Source organism: Babylonia areolata, chromosome 3, assembly GCF_041734735.1.
Source record: "Babylonia areolata isolate BAREFJ2019XMU chromosome 3, ASM4173473v1, whole genome shotgun sequence".
In the NCBI taxonomy this organism is placed as follows: domain Eukaryota; kingdom Metazoa; phylum Mollusca; class Gastropoda; order Neogastropoda; family Buccinidae; genus Babylonia; species Babylonia areolata.
Genome location: NC_134878.1, coordinates 8,078,166 through 8,099,151, shown reverse-complemented (window position 1 = coordinate 8,099,151; position 20,986 = coordinate 8,078,166). Strand labels below are relative to the sequence as shown.

The window sequence follows — 20,986 nt, the reverse complement described above, 5'->3', positions numbered from 1 at the left end:
GAACGCTTCTCTCGCCTCGAATGATCTCTCTTGTCTGGTTTGCCCGCTTCACCCATTGACTCCCTTGAGTAAAAAACACAAATAAACAAACAAAGAACGCTTCTCTCGCCTCGAATGATCTCTCTTGTCTGGTTTGCCCGCTTCACCCATGTACTCCCTTAAGTAAAAAACAAACAAACCACAAACAAACAAACAAAGAAACACTGACGCTTCTCCCGTACTCCAAAAAGAAAAGAAAAAAGGCTTCAGCACATCACTTCTCTTTTGCAAAGTCACCATCAGGCTCACTGCCTCACAAAATGCAGTACAATATCAGCACTCTCCGTCATATATGATTTTTTGTTTTTTTCTGTTTTTAAGAATCCTGCCCCCTCCTGTTTCTATGAATCACGTAGCTGCAAACCTACTCTTCTGAACCTCAATAAGCTATCACGTGTGGCCATCCGTTTTAATCAACGGCAGTTCCTACCATTTGTGCGCTGTTTATTGGTGACTGCTGTGCTGAAGAACGGTGATATAATCCCACTATGAAGAAATGCAAATAAAGGAATGGTGACTTAACACCCTGACCTGTGATTTCAATCTTGTCTCGGTGAGGTGACAAGCCTCACACTGACGTTAAATACTTGTCAGCAAAAATGAAATGGATTAAACACTTTACAATCGACCGCCGCTCTTTCTCTGTTAAAACCCTACGCATAAGAAAAAAAGAAAGAAAAAAGAAAAAAAAAAAAAAGAAAAAAAAAAGCCTACTGTGCGCAGTCTGGATCTTAAGACCTGATTTGCATCAGTCTGTCTTGTTTATGTTACACAGTAAGTGGGTGTAAAAAGAGGTTTGTCAAATCATTTCTAAAGGGGCCGAATAAATCATCGTAAATACCAACAAAGCACTAAAGACATCATGTGTCTGTCAGAAGAATAAGAAATAAAAAAGATTTCTACACCGTGGAAAAAAAAAAAAACAAACACACTGAAGAGAAGTGCCCGCTTCTGATGTATGTAACGAATGTAACGGGATATTTTACATTATTTGGAGAGCTTGGAGGGAGGGGGGAGGGGGTGGTAGGGGGTGGCGGGGAGGTCGGGGGAGGGGGGTAAATACATTGAATTCAGTTCAAGACTAGCACAAATAATCGTTCAGTTCTTTTCAGGAGGGGGAGGTTAGAAGGGTGGGGGGGTGGGGGGGGGGGACATAACGCCAATCATACGTTACTGCTTGAACAGTGTGGATGTGTGTCTTTGTTGACTTCAGGGAACTTGAGATCCATTCATCAAAGCGTGATATTCAGTATGAGTTAGCTCCCTCTAGATCTTTCGTTTTGTCGAATATCTACACTCATCTCTAATCTGTTCAAAATAGATTCTCCCCCACCCTCGCCCTCCCCATTCTGTCTGTCGTTTCTCTCGCCCTCTATCTGCATGCGTTTTAAAGTTCTGATCTTGAAACCGCTTCATTCACAGTTATGCATGCGTATGAATGTCTGATTTGAATGCACTTTTGTTTCGTCACGGCACAAGAATCAGTGTTATATATGTATTACTACTACTACTGTTGTACGTTTATATATCGCCCTTTCTCCCCGAGAGTTCAGGGCGCTTTACATGAAAGAAAAGTTACAAATTACACACAATAGTCATTCGGATGAGACGATAAACCGAGGTCCCGTGTGCAGCACGCACTTAGCGCACGTAAAAGAAGCCATGGCAACAAAAGGGTTGTTCCTGGCAAAATTCTATAGAAAAATCCACGTCAATTGGAAAAACAAATAAAACTGCACGCAGGAAAAAAAAAAAAAAAAAAGAAAAAAAAAAAGGTGGCGCTGTAGTATAGCGACGCGCGCTCCCTGGGGAGAACAGCCCGAATTTCACACAGAGAAATCTGTTGTGATAAAAAGGAATACAAAATACAAAATACAAATACTGCTACTACTGTTGTACGTTTATATATCGCCCTTTCTCCCCGAGAGTTCAGGGCGCTTTACATGAAAGAAAAGTTACAAATTACACACAATAGTACGACCAGTAGTAGTGGTATTATCAGCTTGAGAAAAGAACGCTCTTTAGTGAAGATTGCGATATATATATATATATATATATATATATATATATATATATATATATATAAGGTTTTAAACAACAGACATGATTGAATTTTATGTAGGAACATTGGCATGTCACTCGTTATTCGGTTTAAAACTTTTCTTTCTTTCTTTCGTTCTCTTTTTTTGTTTTTGCTGATTGTGTTCACTTTTCACATTGAATGTATACACAGCATCTGTACCAACACGGAAACATGTCTTCGCAGTGTGTGCAGTGCTGTCCAAATTGGAAACAGAACCAGCATGCATTGCCACACACCCAGTCCCACCATGCACACTCTTTCATCACTATACTGAAGACCAGAATCATGGAGGATAACACGGGCAGCTCTTCTTTGTTGAGGGCTCATCAGTTCTTCTTCTTCTTCTGCGTTCGTGGGCTGCAACTCCCACGTTCACTCGTATATACACGAGTGGGCTTTTACGTGTATGACCGTTTTTACCCCGCCATGTAGGCAGCCATACTCCGCTTTCGGGGGTGTGCATGCTGGGTATGTACTTGTTTCCATAACCCACCGAACGCTGACATGGATTACAGGATCTTTAACGTGCGTATTTGATCTTTTGCTTGCGTGTACACACGAAGGGGGTTCAGGCACTAGCAGGTCTGCACATATGTTGACCTGGGAGATCGGAAAAATCTCCACCCTTTACCCACCAGGCGCCGTCACCGAGATTCGAACCCGGGACCCTCAGATTGAAAGTCCAGCGCTTTAACCATTCGGCTATTGCGCCCGTCATCAGTTATTCTAATCTCCCTCTTGCCTTTATCTCACTGTCATCTGTTAGCTGACGATTCTCATCCACATGATTCAGTCGTTCCCTCTGAAATTCCATGCTTGGCTCGTAAATGCAAAACCCGCATGGCAAACAAAAAAGAAAGAAAAAAAAAAGAAGTCAAAATGGATGAAACAAAACAAACTAGGAGTGAGCGATGTGACAAAACAGAATCATTTATGCTGACTGGTACAGAAAAAAGGGGGAAAAAAAAAGAAAAACACAAAGAAAAAAGGAAGCTGAAACAGATACAAAGTGTATTTTATGTTCTGACTTCGAAATTCGTTTTCTAGTTCAGTCTGCAATCCTGGTTTGCACAGAGATTCATCTCTTGCGATGGAGTGTCATGCGAACCTTTTCTCATGTGAAATTTTTTTTTTGCAAAGTTCTTTAATTTCAGCTTCGAAATAGTAAAATCAGAACCTCCCTGTTTATTGACGCTGCGAGCAAAATTCATTTGTCTCGCTAAGATTATTGTAATTCCCTATTTTACAAGCTCCAGGATATACAGAATAATGCAGCTAGACTCGTTCTAAAAGAAAGTCAAGGAGCCAGAGTGCTTGCTACAGCTCTACGCGGAGTCTTCACTGGCTGCCTGTTCATGCTAGAATTACATACAATGTTGCCAGTCTCTCTCTTTTCAGTGCCTGTGAGTTGTGACATACCGCCCTCGTATCTCTCTGAGATCTCAACCCCTACTTGCCTAATAGAACATTCAGATATGTATCTAGAGACAGAGACTCCTCTCAGCTAACTGTTCCCTTATACCTCCCTCGCAAACAACCATGGAAAGAGGCCATTTTCAGTCTTCGGTTCAGCAACTTGGAACTCTCTGCGCTTTGCTTTCAGACAAACCACTCAACTCTCTACCATCAAAACAAGCCTGAAAACGTATGTGGCTTAACTGACTAGTTCTTTTGTCTTAGTTTATGGCAGTGTGTGTGTGTGTGTGTGTGTGTGTGTGTGTGTGTGTGTGTGTGTGTATGTGTGTGTGTGTATGTGTGTGTGTGTATGTGTGTGTGTGTGTGTGTGTGTGTGTGTGTGTGTGTGGTGAGCGATTCGAGAGAACGAGCATGAGCTTCGGAGAGAGGGGGGTGGGGGTTGGGTACGGGGGCTGTTGTGTGGTTGGAGTGATTGAAATATTGCTGGTTTCTTTCTTCTTTTTTTAACCCCTTTTAACGATAGTATCATATTATTTTTTAGTTTATGTCAGTTATTTTGTAAACCCCTTGTATGCAAATTATAGCCATGCTTCATGAATTCATGTATACATATTTTAGCTGTAATTGCAGTTATCTTATTTGTTTACACCATGGATGTTTTCAGTGTTGTGAGTGATGTCGTGTACGAGTTGTCGCATTTAGGGTTTTTCTTTTTTTTCTTTCCATTTTTTGGTCTGGTAAATTGTGATTTGATAGAATCAGTGATTCTGATTTTATGACTTTTATGAAGCTTTTATATGTCGCTATTTCATTGTCTATGTGTATTCGATTATCTTTAAATATCGGATTTTTAAAGCGCTTAAAGTCTGCTTCAGGTCGTATTATAGCACTATATAAGAATCAAATCTCATTTGATTAATTCACTTGTTGTGGATGGAATAGGTCTTCTCTTGTTGTTTGAATTGATGTAGAAGTTATCTTCACATTCTGCTGTTGTTGTTTTTTGTTGTTTGTTGTTTATAACATTCTATTCCTTTATTAGATATGTGTTTTCCCCAATGCATGTCAGCTGCGCGCTTTGTGATTAGATGACTGTATCAATCCAATCAATCAGCCAATCAACTGGTCGATGGATGAATCGGTCATTCACCCACCCACCCACTCATTCGCTCACTGACTGACTCACTTATTCGCTCACTCACTGACTCACTCACTCCCTCTTTCACCCACTCATTTATTCATTCATTCAGTCAGTCAATAAGTTGGTCAATCCAAGCACGCCCGTGTATACGAGGACCACGTGCTTGCGTGTACGTGAACACGTTCCTATACATGTATACTATGTATATATGTGTGACAGAAACATCTGCGAGTCGACTGCCTGAATTTGGAGGTATCATTCCCAACTCCTTGCCGATCTCCTAACGTATGAGCTTACAGAAGTTTATTTTTTTTTTGCCAGCAAAGTATGTCGCCCCGTGCCAGCAAGTCTGGAACTGTTTTGTCGTGGGTAACGGCGTTCTGGCACTGTGCCAGCCTCACGTGGAGCGGATCCATTAGCGCCTGATTGTGCTTGAGACTGAGATCGGCTCTTGAGGGCCGTCATGGATCATCGCTTTCCGTTCTGAGTGGGGTCTGGGAGTGTGTGTGTGTGTGTGTGTGTGTGTGTGTGTGTTTGTGTGTGTGTGTGTGTGTATTTGTGTGTGTGTGTGTGTGTGTGTGTGTGTGTGTGTTGTACGTGTGTGTGTGTTGTATGTGTGTGTGTGTGAGCTGTGAGAGAGAGAGCTTGATGAATGTTCGCTGGTTTGACCCTGCGGTCACCGTGTGTGTGTGTGTGTGTGTGTGTGTGTGTGTGTGTGTGTGTGTTGTGTGTGTGTGTGTGCTTGTATTTGTGTGTGTGTGTTTCTGTTGTATGTGTGTGTTGTATGTGTGTGTGTGCGTGTGTGTGTGTGTTGTATGTGTGTGTGTGTGTGTGTGTGTTGTGTGTGTGTGTTGTGTGTTTGTGTGTGTGTGTTGTATGTGTGTGTGTGTGTGTGTTGTATTTGTGTGTGTGTGTGTTTGTGTTGTATGTGTGTGTGTGTTGTATGTGTGTATGTGTGTGTGTGTGTTGTGTGTGTTGTATGTGTGTGTGTGTTTGTGTGTGTGTGTGTTGTATGTGTGTGTGTGTGTGGTGTGTGCTTGTATTTGTGTGTGTGTGTGTGTGTGTGTGTGAGAGAGAGAGAGAGCTTGATGAATGTTCGCTGGTTTGACCCTGCGGTCACCGTGTGTGTGTGTGTGTGTGTGTGTGTGTTTGAGACACACACAGATACACACAGAGAGAGAGAGAGATGAGAAGGGGAGGAAGCCGTGTAGCGAGTATTGGTATGTGTGTGGTATTATACCGTTGCAAAATGAATCATTTCCATAGTGGTTTTTTTCTTCTTCTTCCTCTTCTTTATTTTTTTCAACATTCGCTTTGTAGGCTCAGTCATTTCGATTCGTTTCTCTCTGTTTTCTTTTTCCCCTTCTTTCTTTCTTTCTTTCCTTCTTTCCCTGGGCTGTTGTTGCCTTGGTGGGGATAGTTTCATCATGCATGCAATTCAATCCCCACAATAAACACGCCGACACTGAAAGACCTGTTCTGGGTATCTGTGTGTGTGTGTGTGAGAGAGAGAGAGAGAGAGAGAGAGAGAGAGAGAGAGAGAGACGTCCAGACCATTCGCTATACAACATGCACCTGTTCCAGATTTTGACCGAAAGAAGAACATGTGAAATGGGCCAGAGGGTGGCGTGGTGTCTAAATAAAATCGTAGAACGTCCAACAGTGACGTTAAGAGTTTCGGGTTCGTTTTTCAGCAAAAGACCGAGGCTTTATTCCGCCCACCCCTCACACCCACCTCCACCCATCCAACCCCCACCACCGTCACTAAACAGGACTTTGTGTAGTGATCTGCGTGCTAGTGTTTTGGATGAGACGATAAGTCGTAATTCCGAGCTCAGCATGCGCCCAATCGCCCAATGCGTACTAAGATTCTGTGGTAGCAAATGAGCTCTTATTCTTTCGGGAAGGAAACTGATAGTGATAATAATAATAATACACACACACACACACACACACACACACACACACACACATATACATACATATATATATATATATATATATATATATATATATATATATATATATATGCGTGTGTGTGTGTGTGTGCATAAAGATGAAAAAAAGATACATATAAAGATAAAACAAAGGATACATGCAGTCAGGCAATGTACGAAAAAAACATCAACAGAAACAATAACGTAATAATGATAATAATAATAATGTACATTCATACAGCGCCCTTTCTCTCTAAGAGCTCAGGGCGCTTTACATGAAAGAAAAATATTACAAGTTACATAAATCATTCATGACCACTCTTTCTCAAAACCCCTCCTACCCCCCCACCCCCTCCCCCCCCCCACACACACACTACCCCTTTCCCACTCTTTATCCATCCAAAGTGAGCTGACATGGGTGGTGTTGGAGAACAAGGAAGCCGAGAGTGCTTATGGATAGGTTTTTTTTTAAAAAGATGAGTTTTTAGTGATAAATGTGTAAAGCATAAACAGAATCAGATGCAGGTATGTGATGAGGAAGGTTGTTCCGGATGAGAATAGCACCAATAACGACACACACACACACACACACACACACACACACACACACACACACAAAGAGTAAAGAGATTAAGCGTCGCAGTATGTGACCGACGTGCAATGCAAGACACGAACAACGAACAACACAACACAGTGCAAAGCAATGCAACACAACACAACACAACGCAACACAACACAACACAACACAACACAGTACAGTATAGGTCATTGCAGACTAACAAATCATTCCGAACCATACCATACCATACCATATTGCGCATGCGTGCGTTTACAGGTAGGTGTGTGTGTGTGAGTCTGTGTGTGTGTGTGTGTGTGTGTGTGTGTGTGTGTGTATGAGTATGTGCGCGCATGGGTACGTGCGTGCGCGCGCCCGAGTATGTGTGTGTATGTGTGTGTTTGTGTGTGTGTGTGCACGTGTGTGTGTGTGTGTGTGTGTGTGTGTGTGTGGGTATGTGCGTGCGCGCACCCGCGTATGTGTGTGTATGTGTGTATGCATGAGTGTGTGTGTGTGTGTGTGTGTGTGTGCCTGAATCTTCTCTATGACTTGCTAATTGTAGGATCGTTGGTCAGCAGTCGTTTACCGTGTCAACTACTCAATTAGCGTAAGTCCGTGTCCAAATCATCGTTTATCCGTTAAGTGCCTAGACAGGGCCCACACGGGTGCGTACTTGGGTGTCCTTGAAGAAACACTAGGACGGGGACGAGGTCTGTCCCCCCATGTGGCAAGAGACAATACCATAATAGTTTCTGTTCCATTACGCTGCTGTTTGTACCATAGTTGTTTCTATTCCACCACACTGCTGGTTTATGTTGTATTGCAAAGACAATACCATGATAGTTTCTGTTCCATCACACTGCTGGTTTATGTTGTATTGTAAAGACAGTACCATGATAGATTCTGTTCCATCACACTGCTGTTTCATGTTGTATTGCAAAGACAATATCATAGTAGTTTCTATTCCATCACACTGCTGGTTTATGTTGTATTGTAAAGACAATACCATGATAGATTCTATTCCATCACACTGCTGTTTTATGTTGTATTGTAAAGACAATACCATGATAGATTCTATTCCATCACAGTGCTGTTTTATGTTGTAAAGACAATACCATGATAGTTTTTTGTTCCATCACACTGCTGTTTCATGTTGTATTGTAAAGACAATATCATAGTAGTTTCTGTTCCATCACACTGCTGTTTTTTCTTGTGTTGTTAACAGCACAGACAATACCACGATAGTTTCTGTTCCATGACACTGTTGTTTTATGTTGTATTGCAAAGACAATACAATGATAGATTCTATTCCATCACACTGCTGTTTTATGTTGTATTGCAAAGACAATACCATGATAGTTTCTGAATACCATGATAGTTTCTGTTCCATGACACTGCTGGTTTATGTTGTATTGTAAAGACAATACCATGCTAGATTCTATTCCATCACACTGCTGTTTTATGTTGTAAAGACAATACCATGATAGTTTCTGTTCCATCACACTGCTGTTTCATGTTGTATTGTAAAGACAATATCATAGTAGTTTCTGTTCCATCACACTGCTGTTTTTTCTTGTGTTGTTAACAGCACAGACAATACCACGATAGTTTCTGTTCCATGACACTGTTGTTTTATGTTGTATTGCAAAGACAATACCATGATAGTTTCTATTCCATCACACTGCTGGTTTAAGTCGTATTGTAAAGACAATATCATAGTAGTTTCTATTCCATCACACTGCTGTTCTATTTTTTTATATTGTAAAGACAATACCATAGTAGTTTCTGTTCCATGACACTGCTGTTTTATGTTGTATTGTAAAGACAATACCATGATAGATTCTGTTCCATCACACTGCTGTTTATGTTGTATTGTAAAGACAATACCATGATAGTTTCTATTCCATCACACTGTAAAGACAATACCATGATAGATTCTGTTCCATGACACTGCTGTTTCATGTTGTATGGCAAAGACAATACCATGATAGTTTCTGTTCCATGACACTGCTGTTTTATGTTGTATTGTAAAGACAGTACCACGATAGTTTCTGTTCCATGACACTGCTGTTTTATGTTGTATTGTAAAGACAATACCATAATAGTTTCTGTTCCATCACACTGCTGGTTTATGTTGTATTGTAACGGCAATATCATAGTAGTTTCTGTTCCATCACACTGCTGGTTTATGTTGTATTGTAAAGACAATATCATAGTAGTTTCTGTTCCATCACACTGCTGGTTTATGTTGTATTGTAAAGACAATACCATGATAGTTTCTGTTCCACGACACTGCTGTTTTATGTTGTATTGTAAAGACAATACCACGATAGTTTCTGTTCCATCACACTGCTGTTTTATGTTGTATTGTAAAGACAATACCATGATAGATTCTGTTCCATCACACTGCTGTTTTATGTTGTAAAGACAATACCATGATAGTTTCTGTTCCATCACACTGCTGGTTTATGTTGTATTGTAAAGACAGTACCATGATAGTTTCTGTTCCATCACACTGCTGTTTTATGTTGTATTGTAAAGACAAAAGACAATACCATGATAGTTTCTGTTCCATCACACTGCTGGTTTATGTTGTATTGTAAAGACAATACCATGATAGTTTCTGTTCCATCACACTGCTGGTTTATGTTGTATTGTAAAGACAAAAGACAATACCATGATAGTTTCTGTTCCATCACACTGCTGTTTTATGTTGTATTGTAAAGACAGTACCACGATAGTTTCTGTTCCATGACACTGCTGTTTTATGTTGTATTGTAAAGACAGTACCACGATAGTTTCTGTTCCATGACACTGCTGGTTTATGTTGTATTGTAAAGACAGTACCATGATAGTTTCTGTTCCATCACACTGCTGTTTTATGTTGTATTGTAAAGACAATACCATGATAGTTTCTGTTCCACGACACTGCTGTTTTATGTTGTATTGTAAAGACAATACCATGATAGTTTCTGTTCCATCACACTGCTGTTTTATGCTGTATTGTAAAGACAATACCATGATAGTTTCTGTTCCATGACACTGCTGTTTTATGTTGTATTGTAAAGACAATACCATGGTAGTTTCTGTTCCATCACACTGCTGTTTTATGTTGTATTGTAAAGACAATACCATGATAGTTTCTGTTCCACGACACTGCTGTTTTATGCTGTATTGTAAAGACAATACCATGATAGTTTCTGTTCCACGACACTGCTGTTTTATGTTGTATTGTAAAGACAATACCATGATAGTTTCTGTTCCACCACACTGCTGTTTTATGTTGTATTGTAAAGACAATACCATGATAGTTTCTGTTCCATCACACTGCTGTTTTATGTTGTATTGTAAAGACAGTACCATGATAGATTCTATTCCATCACACTGCTGTTTATGTTGTATTGTAAAGACAATACCATGATAGATTCTATTCCATCACACTGCTGTTTTATGTTGTATTGTAAAGACAATACCATGATAGTTTCTGTTCCATGACACTGCTGTTTTATGCTGTATTGTAAAGACAATACCATGATAGTTTCTGTTCCATGACACTGCTGGTTTATGTTGTATTGTAAAGACAATGTCATAGTAGTTTCTGTTCCATGACACTGCTGTTTTATGTTGTATTGTAAAGACAATACCATGATAGATTCTGTTCCATCACACTGCTGTTTTATGTTGTATTGTAAAGACAATACCATGATAGTTTCTGTTCCATCACACTGCTGTTTTATGTTGTATTGTAAAGACAATACCATGATAGTTTCTGTTCCATGACACTGCTGGTTTATGTTGTATTGTAAAGACAATATCATAGTAGTTTCTGTTCCATCACACTGCTGGTTTATGTTGTATTGTAACGGCAATATCATAGTAGTTTCTGTTCCATCACACTGCTGGTTTACGTTGTATTGCAAAGACAGTACCATTATAGCTTCTATTCCATCACACTGCTGTTCTATGTTGTATTGTAAAGACAATACCATGATAGTTTCTGTTCCATGACACTGCTGTTTTATGTTGTATTGTAAAGACAATACCATGATAGATTCTGTTCCATGACACTGCTGTTTTATGCTGTATTGTAAAGATAGTACCATGATAGATTCTATTCCATGACACTGCTGTTTTATGTTGTATTGTAAAGACAGTACCATGATAGTTTCTGTTCCACGACACTGCTGTTTTATGTTGTATTGTAAAGACAATACCACGATAGTTTCTGTTCCATCACACTGCTGGTTTATGCTGTATTGTAAAGACAATACCATGATAGTTTCTGTTCCACGACACTGCTGTTTTATGTTGTATTGTAAAGACAATACCATGATAGTTTCTGTTCCATCACACTGCTGTTTTATGTTGTATTGTAAAGACAATACCATGATAGTTTCTGTTCCATCACACTGCTGTTTTATGTTGTATTGTAAAGACAGTACCACGATAGTTTCTGTTCCATGACACTGCTGTTTTATGTTGTATTGTAAAGACAATACCATGGTAGATTCTATTCCATCACACTGTAAAGACAGTACCATGATAGATTCTATTGCATCACACTGCTGGTTTATGTTGTATTGCAAAGACAGTACCATGATAGTTTCTGTTCCATAACACTGCTGGGTTTTTTTTTGTTGCGTTGTTAACAGCACAGACAATACCACGATAGTTTCTGTTCCATCAGAAGCGCACACAAACATACAACATACAAAGAAATGAAAACAAGCACGCATCCGAACTGAGGAGGGCAGACGATCGACAGAAAGAAAATATAGAGAGAGGGAAGGAAGGAAGGAAGGAAGGAGGAAAGACGCGCGTTGTAGTTGTAAAGACTTCCATATTGGTAATCCCTTGTTACAGAATCCTTGTGAAATTAAGCAGTACATGCATGTTGGTAGATCTGGGATTTGGAACTGCTTTACACTGAGTACGCTTGAGTGAATTCTAAAAGTACCTGTTACATTTTAAAGTGCCCGCTCCCTCCTGTTCATTTTCCTGTTCCTTCTGTCCGCCCCCCCCCACCCCCACCCCTCCCCCTACCCCTTCCCCGCCACTTTTCGTTCCAACCCCATTTCCAGAACTAAAAAACCTCTCCCATACCTGATACAATTCCTTTCTAACATTATTCCCACGCCTTCCCCCAACTGAATTTAGGCCATATATCCCCCCCCCCCCACACACACACAGAAAAATGCTACCACCTCCGCCATGCTTTGTCACTACTACGATATAAACCCGATCCTTAAAGTGCCCTAGATGACTTATAAACCGCTATTGTGCAACGGGAACCGGCGCGCCGAAGACACACACACACACACAGGCATGAAACAAAATCATCACGCAGACCACACAGTCGGTTCCAGTTCTGTGACTGGGATCAATAACAAGCCGGTGCCAGAACTTTTGGCACCCCGGGGCGACCCACCCGATGCTACTTTTTGCGTGCCCGCGCCATAACGTGACGTGTGTTCTTAGTCCTGCTTATTTCTGTCGGCACTGGGGTGTCTGAGATTTCTTGGTGCTGATAATGTGTGTGAGGGCAAAAAGCGGTGACTTGGTTGTCAGGAGAGTGCCGGATTTGGCGTTGTGGCGTATAATTTTGTTTTGTTTGTTTGGTTTAGTTTTTGAGTGCGCGGTGGTTATCAGTTTGTCGCTATCATGGTCAAGTTGAGAATGGTGTGTGTGTGTGTGTGTGTGTGTGTGTGTGTGTGTGTGTGTGTGTGTGTGTGTGTGTTGTCTGCATATCTGGAGAGAAAGAGAGAGAGAGAGGGGGGGGGGATGTGGGGGTTGGAAGGGCGAGCTTGTTGTTGATATTTGTGTTCAGCAATTTGCAGTATGTACGTAAGGTAAGCAAGTTACTAACACGAATTACATGTTGAAGTGTGTCTTCAGTGACTTGCCTTGCTGGCAGAGGAAACGATGGGGATACTTGTTGCACCATGTGTTACAAAAAAAAAAAAAAAAAAAAAAAAAAAAAAAAAAAAGAAAGTTATTTACTGTTTTGATTTGAATCAGTTCAGTGAACTGTTCGTTGATATGTGTGGTAACGCTGAAGAAGCAGTTCGTTGCTATGATCATGAAGCGTGTGCTAAGCCATTGCCTGTGGGCTTTTTGCAGGGACGTCGTCGAGATGAGCCGAGGACACAGCCCTACCGGAGCCGCGGGGAACACCCCCGCCGTCACCGTCCCTACCATCCCCCAGAGCACGCCCCCTACCGCTGCCCCTGCCCCTCTCTCCCCGCCCAGACAACCCCCCTCCCCACGGGCCGACCCCGTGGCACGACACGCCAAACAGACCGTGCCACCACCAACTCCACACCTCACCACCTCCACCCCGGCCAGACCCCCCTCCTCCACCCCTACCTCCAGACCGCACAGCGCCATGTCCGAGGTGTCCAGTGTGTCCAGCGTGTCCTTCACGCCGCGGCCTCACTGCTGGGTGGATGACGCCACCGTGTCCAGCGACGAGTCCCTGACGGAGCGGGCCCTGTCGGTGCAGAACGACGCGGACGACAGGCTCAGCCTGCACAGCCAGGACCACGGGGTGCCCAGGGCACAGCTGCCGGGCACGTCGGCCCACCTGCCCCGAGTCCCGTCCCCGAGTCACGGGGGAGAGAAGAAGAAGGCGGTGTCCCTCGCCAAGCGGGTCACGTCCCCGCTGCTCAAGCGATCCCCGAGCGGCGGCAAGGCCAAGGCCGGTGGCTGCCCGCGCTCCCTCAAACACTCCTCCGCCTCCGGCTCCAAGGCCGGCGGCAAGTCCGTCAGCGGGGAGGCGGCGGCGCTGGCGGCAGTGATGGAGGGGCAAGGCGTGGGGGCTGAGGGCGAGGAGGAGGAGGAGGCGGTCCTGCCCAGGTTCCTGTGCCCCAGCTCGGAGAGCAAGTCCCGGCAGGCGGCCCTCAAGGAGTGGCTGGCCAAGACCTCCTTCGCCACGGCCTGCAGGACTGTGCCGCTCATGTGAACCCCCTCCGCCATCCCCCCAGCTCAAGACCCTCACCCCTCTTCCCCGGGCTTCTCTCTGAGTACTGAAGGACCGTCTTAGGCTCGTGCTACACAGGGCGCCACAGCGGCGTCGGCTTTCCACCACAGCGCGGGCTGTAAAATCAAACTCTCACGAATATTTATCATATACTTGTGCCCCACTTCCACCCCCCGCACCCCCTCATAGACCCCAGACCAGGAGTTCAAGCACATTTTGAAATATTTCTTGTAAGAAAAACAAACAAACAAAAAAACAACAAAAAACCAAAATGGCATAATCCAACAATCGTTTTTCAAAGCTCTGTCCGCACATAATCTTTCCAGTTCCGGTAGAAAAGATGGCGCAGTCAGACTGATAACAAACACTCATATTCATCCAGTAAATTAATGAAAGTTACCATTCCAACGGTTTTTCTGAGAAACAGCATAGAAAAAAAAATTGTAGCGGGCAAGTTTCATGTTTATCTCACCTTCCACTTTCCTTCTTACCATCTTGAAGCAAAAGTTACTAGTAACTTCTTTCACGTTGTTCTTACGTAAGTTTACATTTGGGCCAACAGCAAAGTGAGAGCTGTATTATCAATGGTTTCTCCAGTCAATGGGAAACCATTTACAGCTTAGTCTTTTTGTGAAGGACTATGACTCAAACTAGGAGGCAAAATTGCACTGGCTCTTAGTGCTGCAGCCTTGTGGGCTAGTTGGCCTTTGGGAACCATCCCAACGCCGACTGTCCTAAAACCCTCTTGGCCGAGAGAGTGGGGATGTAACTTGGGCAAGACACTCTCCACTATAATCAAATTCTAGCCCAAATAGTCGGAACAGCAGTTGCCTCCTCTGCTGTTCTGATGGTCATAGTCGGACATGACTGACTATCTAAAAGAAACCGTATCACACACACTCCTGTAGCGTTCATTCTGATTGTCTAGAGGGCACAGACGTTTCGTGACTTGTGGCTAGGCAAAACGAAACGCCAAAATATAAATGAAAAAAAGTCTCATCGAATGTTGACATTTCAGACCTTGTACAGCTGACTCCGAGAAGATTGATGTCGTTCTCGTGAGGGTCCACCAAAGAAAATCTTCCAGGTCTTTTTTTGTTTTGTTTTTTTCTCAAAAAGGAGCAACAAACAAACGGGAATTAATGAAATGTCATAAGATTTTCGTCAGTTTGAAGGCCTGCTTGCGTGAATGGGTTTTTAGATATTTCTAGAGTTGCTCTGCCCATTGTTGGAATCGAGTTGGAAGGTTCTTACAATTTGCTGCCGTGTCCGATGTGTTTTCATCCGACGTTTGAAGGTCATGTCTTTAACAGTTTGGATTCTTATTTTTCGGTTTTTCACACACACACACACACACACACACACACACACACAGAGGCTGATCAGCCATCGCATATGTCGTCAACGGTTGTTAAACTGTGTTTTTGATGTGACTCAATTCGCGATGTTTTTCGTACGTTCTAGACTCATCGTGTTTATTAATCCATCATCCACTCACCATGTTCATGCAATGTCAGCTCACCCTTTTCGTGTATGATCATCTCAACAAATTAACGCATCATCATCACCTCAGCATGTTCATGTATCACCTCGCCTTGTTCATACTTCATCATCTGACCATGTTCATGTATCACCACCTCACCATGTTCATGTATTATTACTCACCTCATCTTGTTTACCCATCATTATCTGACCATGTTCATGTATTACCACCTCACCATGTTCATGCATCACCTCATCTTGTTCATCATCATCTGACCATGTTCATGTATCACCACCTCACCATGTTCATGTATCACCTCATCTTGTTCATCATCATCTGACCCTGTTCATGTATCACCACCTCACCATGTTCATGCATCACCTCACATTGTCCATCATCATTTGACCATGTTCATGTATCACCACCTCACCATGTTCATGCATCACCTCACCTTGTTCATCATCATCTGACCATGTTCATGTATTGCCACCTCACCATGTTCACGCATCACCTCACCGTGTTCATCATCATCTGACCATGTTCATGTATTGCCACCTCACCATGTTCATGCATCACCTCACCTTGTTCATCCATCATCTGACCCTGTTCATGTTTTACCACCTTATCCTGTTCATGTATTATCACCTCGTCATGCTCATAAAATTATGTTCAAGTAGTATCACCTCACCATGTTCATGTATTATTACCTCACAAGGTTTGAACATGTATACGTTCTCAACTCAACATTTTTTTTTTTCATACGTTAGCAGCAACCACGCTAATGGTTACTGCAGTGAAATGCTTCAATCGTCACAGCAGAAGTCTCTACTTCGAATTCCTTGGAATTAACTCATCGCCATAGTCAGTATTCATGTATCATTTTTTTTCCACATTATATCCGGGGACAACCCTCTGTCGAGTGCACTAAGAGCATACTGCGCATGATGCCTTCATTTATTGTCTTATCCAAAAGACTAGCACTCATGCTTCCAATCAGGGTCTAATGCAAGAAGAAGAAGAAGAAGAAGAAAGAGAGAACGATTTGTGACGTTGCTGTTCGAACCACACATCCGGGACCTTCTCATTTCCCAGCAGACTGTAACCCACTTGGGAATCGCTCCACAGTGCCGTGAATTATTTCACATTGATTTTCGCACTGTGTGTAATGATTGACTGCGTTGGCCTGACCATTAGGCCTTAATCACTATGTACATGTATGCAGACTGACATAAGTTTACAGATGGGCCGACAGCAAAGTGAAAACTGTATCATCAATTGTTTCTCCAATGCAGTGGGAAATCACTTACAGCTGAGTCTTTTGTGAAGGACTATGACTCTCAAACTAGGAAGTAAAACTACACTGGCTCTTAGTGCTGCAGCCTTGGGGGGCTGTCCTAAAACCCTCTTGGCCGAGAGAGCGGGGGTGTAAAAACTTGGGCAAGACACTCTCCGCTATAATCAAAATCTAGCCCAGATAGTTGGGACAGCAGTTTCCACCTCTGCTGTTCTGATGGTCGTAGTCGGACACGACTGACTATCATACATGTGTGTACATGTATTGTGTATGTATAATGTGTATGTATGGTCTCTCTGTGCCTAGTGACTTTACATAGAAGTCTGGACTGGACCAGGTCCCACACACAGGACTGGCCAAAGCTTGTATTTATATTTCCTCCACATTCATCTGTGTATTTGTGTGAAACTTTCAGTGAGGTTTCGCTGGACTGGACTTTTAACCAAATATTGTTCTAATTAAACTGCTAATTAGTGTTCAAAACGTTTACGAACACTGCGGACATAACAAATCACTTATACCACCAACTCGAGCTACAGAAAGCATTTTCATGATAGTCAACATTTTCATTGATATGGTACTGGTATTAAGATCCCCATGCATGCATTTGTGCCAGTGGATAGTACGTAATCGGCTTTTGTAAAAGGTAAAAGACATAATGAGAACACCTTTGATCTTGAAGACGCTGGTTTACACCTGAACGTGGGACTCCTTTTTCTATGTCCACCTGAATGGAGCTAAACTTACTTGCCCGATGTTTAACTGAAAGGACAATGAATATTCAGGTCACTGAGATACTGATTTTGCTGGAAGAAAAATGTCCTCTTATGATGTAAACTAGACGGTCAATGTCAAAAGAGTAAGCAGCGTTATTTTACGAGTCAGAAAAAAAAAATCACTGGGAATTTAAATCAAATGCCATCCTGGGTTTACATTGGTTATTTACTTATTTATCTAATTGTTAACATGTGTGGTATTTGGTGGTATTTACAAAATGCTTTAATATTCGTTGTCTCATCCCGTTTTGTGTATTTGTTGCTGATAGCGTGCATTTTTAATGTTTGTTTTCTCACGGACAACTGAAGAGCTTTGTACTGAAAGGGTGAATGAACTGTGGATACAAGTTATGGTCATTTCCATACACTGTCAGAAAATACATTTTTGTGGGTGCATGCTCGAGTATCTCGTTATTGCATTTTCTGTTGTTGTTTTTTTTTATTACGGTGTGTGTGTGTGTGTGTGTGTGTGTGTGTGTGTGTGTGTGTGTAAGCGAGAGACTGAGAGAGAGAAAGAGAGTGTGAGAGAGAGAGAATGAATGAATGAATGAATCTTTATTTTCCAACTGTCGAAATAGTAGCACACTAGCCGTTATATATCTGCCCACGTTTTAACACACACACTACTTAGTGAGTCATCAAATAGTTTTCTCGAAAATAGCATTCATTGTTGATTACAAATCAATACTTTATGCTCTATAATTATTTAGCCTTGAAACACGACCTGAATTAGTTATTGAGGCAAATCATTTGGTACTAAAGGGACTGAGGTCAGTTTTTGTTGGCTGCCTTCTCATGTTGGCATTCATGGCAATGAAACTGCTGATAAAGCAGCTAAAAGAGGAGCACAAGATTCAGAAAAATCGACAAAAACAGATATCCGTCTTTCCATAAATGAGGCATACACTTTGTTAGAAAAATCAGCATGGGGTCGATTTCATAACTGATGCAAGGAAAAGTTTTGAAAACATAAAGGGACATTATTCCCCGAGAATATTATTAAAGAAAAGATACCGAATCCATCAGCTTGCTTTACAAGATTAATATCCTCTACTTTCTTCCGTATAAAACTTGATGCGCTGAAGACAAAGTATAGTAAAAATGTTACATGCATCTGTGGTAAGCAGTTCAGCTTGTATCATTGTTTGTTTCACTGTCAGCAGTTACGTACCTTCTTGCCCAAGTATTTCAAAGAGAATAACTATTCTGCAGATGATTTTTGGAAAGTTATTTCTGACGAGGTGCTTATGGTGGAATTTTCACAGGCATTAGTTCATAGCCCTATTTCTACATGCCTTTGATGTACTTCAGAATTGTGTTAATGGTTTCTGATTATTATCATCATTATTGAATTACTGTTAAATGAAATTACGTGTTATTTATGCATTTTTTGGGTAGTTTTCTACCTTTTCTGTTTTCCTCTTCCCTCTCTCTCCCTCTCCCTTTTTATTATTATTTTTTAATCGTCTAATATCGCTGATAGTGAAAAGACGCTAAACAAAAGAACATACATACATACATACGTGCTCAATACATGTAGCCTATAAGAATAATACCGAGCAAGACTAAGGAAAACAGCATCGCTCGTAATGTTCACAGAAAGAGAGCGAGTAACACTATACAGAATTGTTCATTCACACACACCTAATATGACCGCTGCACCGGAATAATCCGAGTGAAATAGTTGTAAAAACAAAATAGAAAAAAAATGTATATGGAGATATGGACAGACGGACATAATGCGAGGCGGGGAGAAGGGGGGGGGGGGGGGGGTGGGGGGGAGGGTGTGTGTGTGTGTGTGTGTGTGTGTGAGATAAAAATTAAAAACACAATAAAAGAATAGGGGCAAATAAGGATTGGGATATGGACAGGGAGATATGGTACACGGGAGGCAACTCTTCAATACGTATCTTGCTGTGCCGTAGTTCATTCCCTTGGTACGAAAATCTCCCACAGGGAACGGAATAAGTGATCTGTTGTTGTTGTTGTTGTTTAATAAGAATAATCCCCTACCATTATATTTATTTAATTGAAATCGTGTATTGTAGAAACATAGACTAATGGAAAGGCTACCGAGATTTACATAGGGATTAAAAACAAACAAACAAAAAAACAAAACAAAAAACAAAAAAAAACCCACCCCTGAGGCAGAAACTACGCACAAACGTGATTAAAAAGCTGAGAGAAAAAAAGTACGTGATATACGACAGTATTCTACACTTTTGAGTATGGAATGCAACAACAACAACAACAACAAATAAGCATTCAAAATTTCAGAATTTTCTGAGCGCAATGAATCCCATCAAACTAACGATTATGTATCGTTTCGTTAACGCAGCTAACAGAATAGGTCGCAAAGAAAAAAAGCAAAAAAAAAAAAAAAAAAAAAGAAGCAAATTAACTGTCTCGACCACAGTAAAATCGAAATCAGTGATCAATATAACAATAATAATACGTACAACAACGATAATGAAAGCAAAGAGGGAAGAAAAGGAAGATGAACGGAAGGAAGAGGAAGAACAAACAAACAACAACAACAACAACAAAACACACACACACACACACACACACACACCTGCAAGCATGCGCCCTTGCTTGCGGTTATAGCCGCATCAGTTACAAACGACGCAAGTTATAGGAACTGAACTGGACAGAAATAGCGCGGCCGGCGGTCTCAAGTTGCTGTCACGCCCTCAGCTATTTCTTGTCTGTCCAAAGTGTTTGCTGCGAAGCCATGTTGTATGGAGAGAGATCCCCCCCCCCCCACCCCCCCCCCCCTCTTCTCCCTACCTCCCTCCCCTCCCCCCCCCCACCCCCTGTCTGCCTTTTCGTGCGCTTTGACACTGTGTGTTTCTGTGTATGTTTTATAACGCTGGCACCGTGTGTTTCTGTGTAGGATTGGTACCGTGTGTGTGTTTCTGTGTATTTTCGTACGGGACTGGCACCGCGTTTTTGTGTGTATGTTTCGTTGGATTGACACTGCATGATTCCGTGTATTTTTTTTTTTTTTTTCGTGTGTTTTATGTATGTTTCCTAGGATTGGCACTGTGTGTGTGTTTCATAGATTTGGCACTGTGTGTTTCTGTGTGTGTTTCATAGGATTGTTTCTGTGTATGTTTCGTGGGATCGGTAGCGTGTGTTTTGTGTATGTGTCGTAGGATTGGCACTGTTTGTTTCAGTCTGCGTGTGTTTCATAGGACTGGCATTGTGTGTTTCTGAGTATGTTTGGTAGGATTGGCACTGAGTGTTTCTGTGTATGTTTGGTAGGATTGGCACAGTGTG

At 41.9% G+C, this 20,986-nt stretch overlaps 1 protein-coding gene across 1 annotated transcript in view; it reads left to right on the top strand.

Moving 5' to 3' along the window:
- Positions 1 to 18,108, top strand: part of LOC143280236 (uncharacterized) — a 76,411-nt gene extending 58,303 nt beyond the window's left edge. Inside the window, exon 3 of the mRNA XM_076584869.1 lies at positions 13,293 to 18,108. Within this exon, the coding sequence (XP_076440984.1) occupies positions 13,293 to 14,133 (841 nt within the window). The 3' untranslated portion in view covers positions 14,134 to 18,108. The remainder of the gene's footprint in view (positions 1 to 13,292) is intronic.
- The last annotated feature ends 2,878 nt before the right edge of the window (positions 18,109 to 20,986 follow it).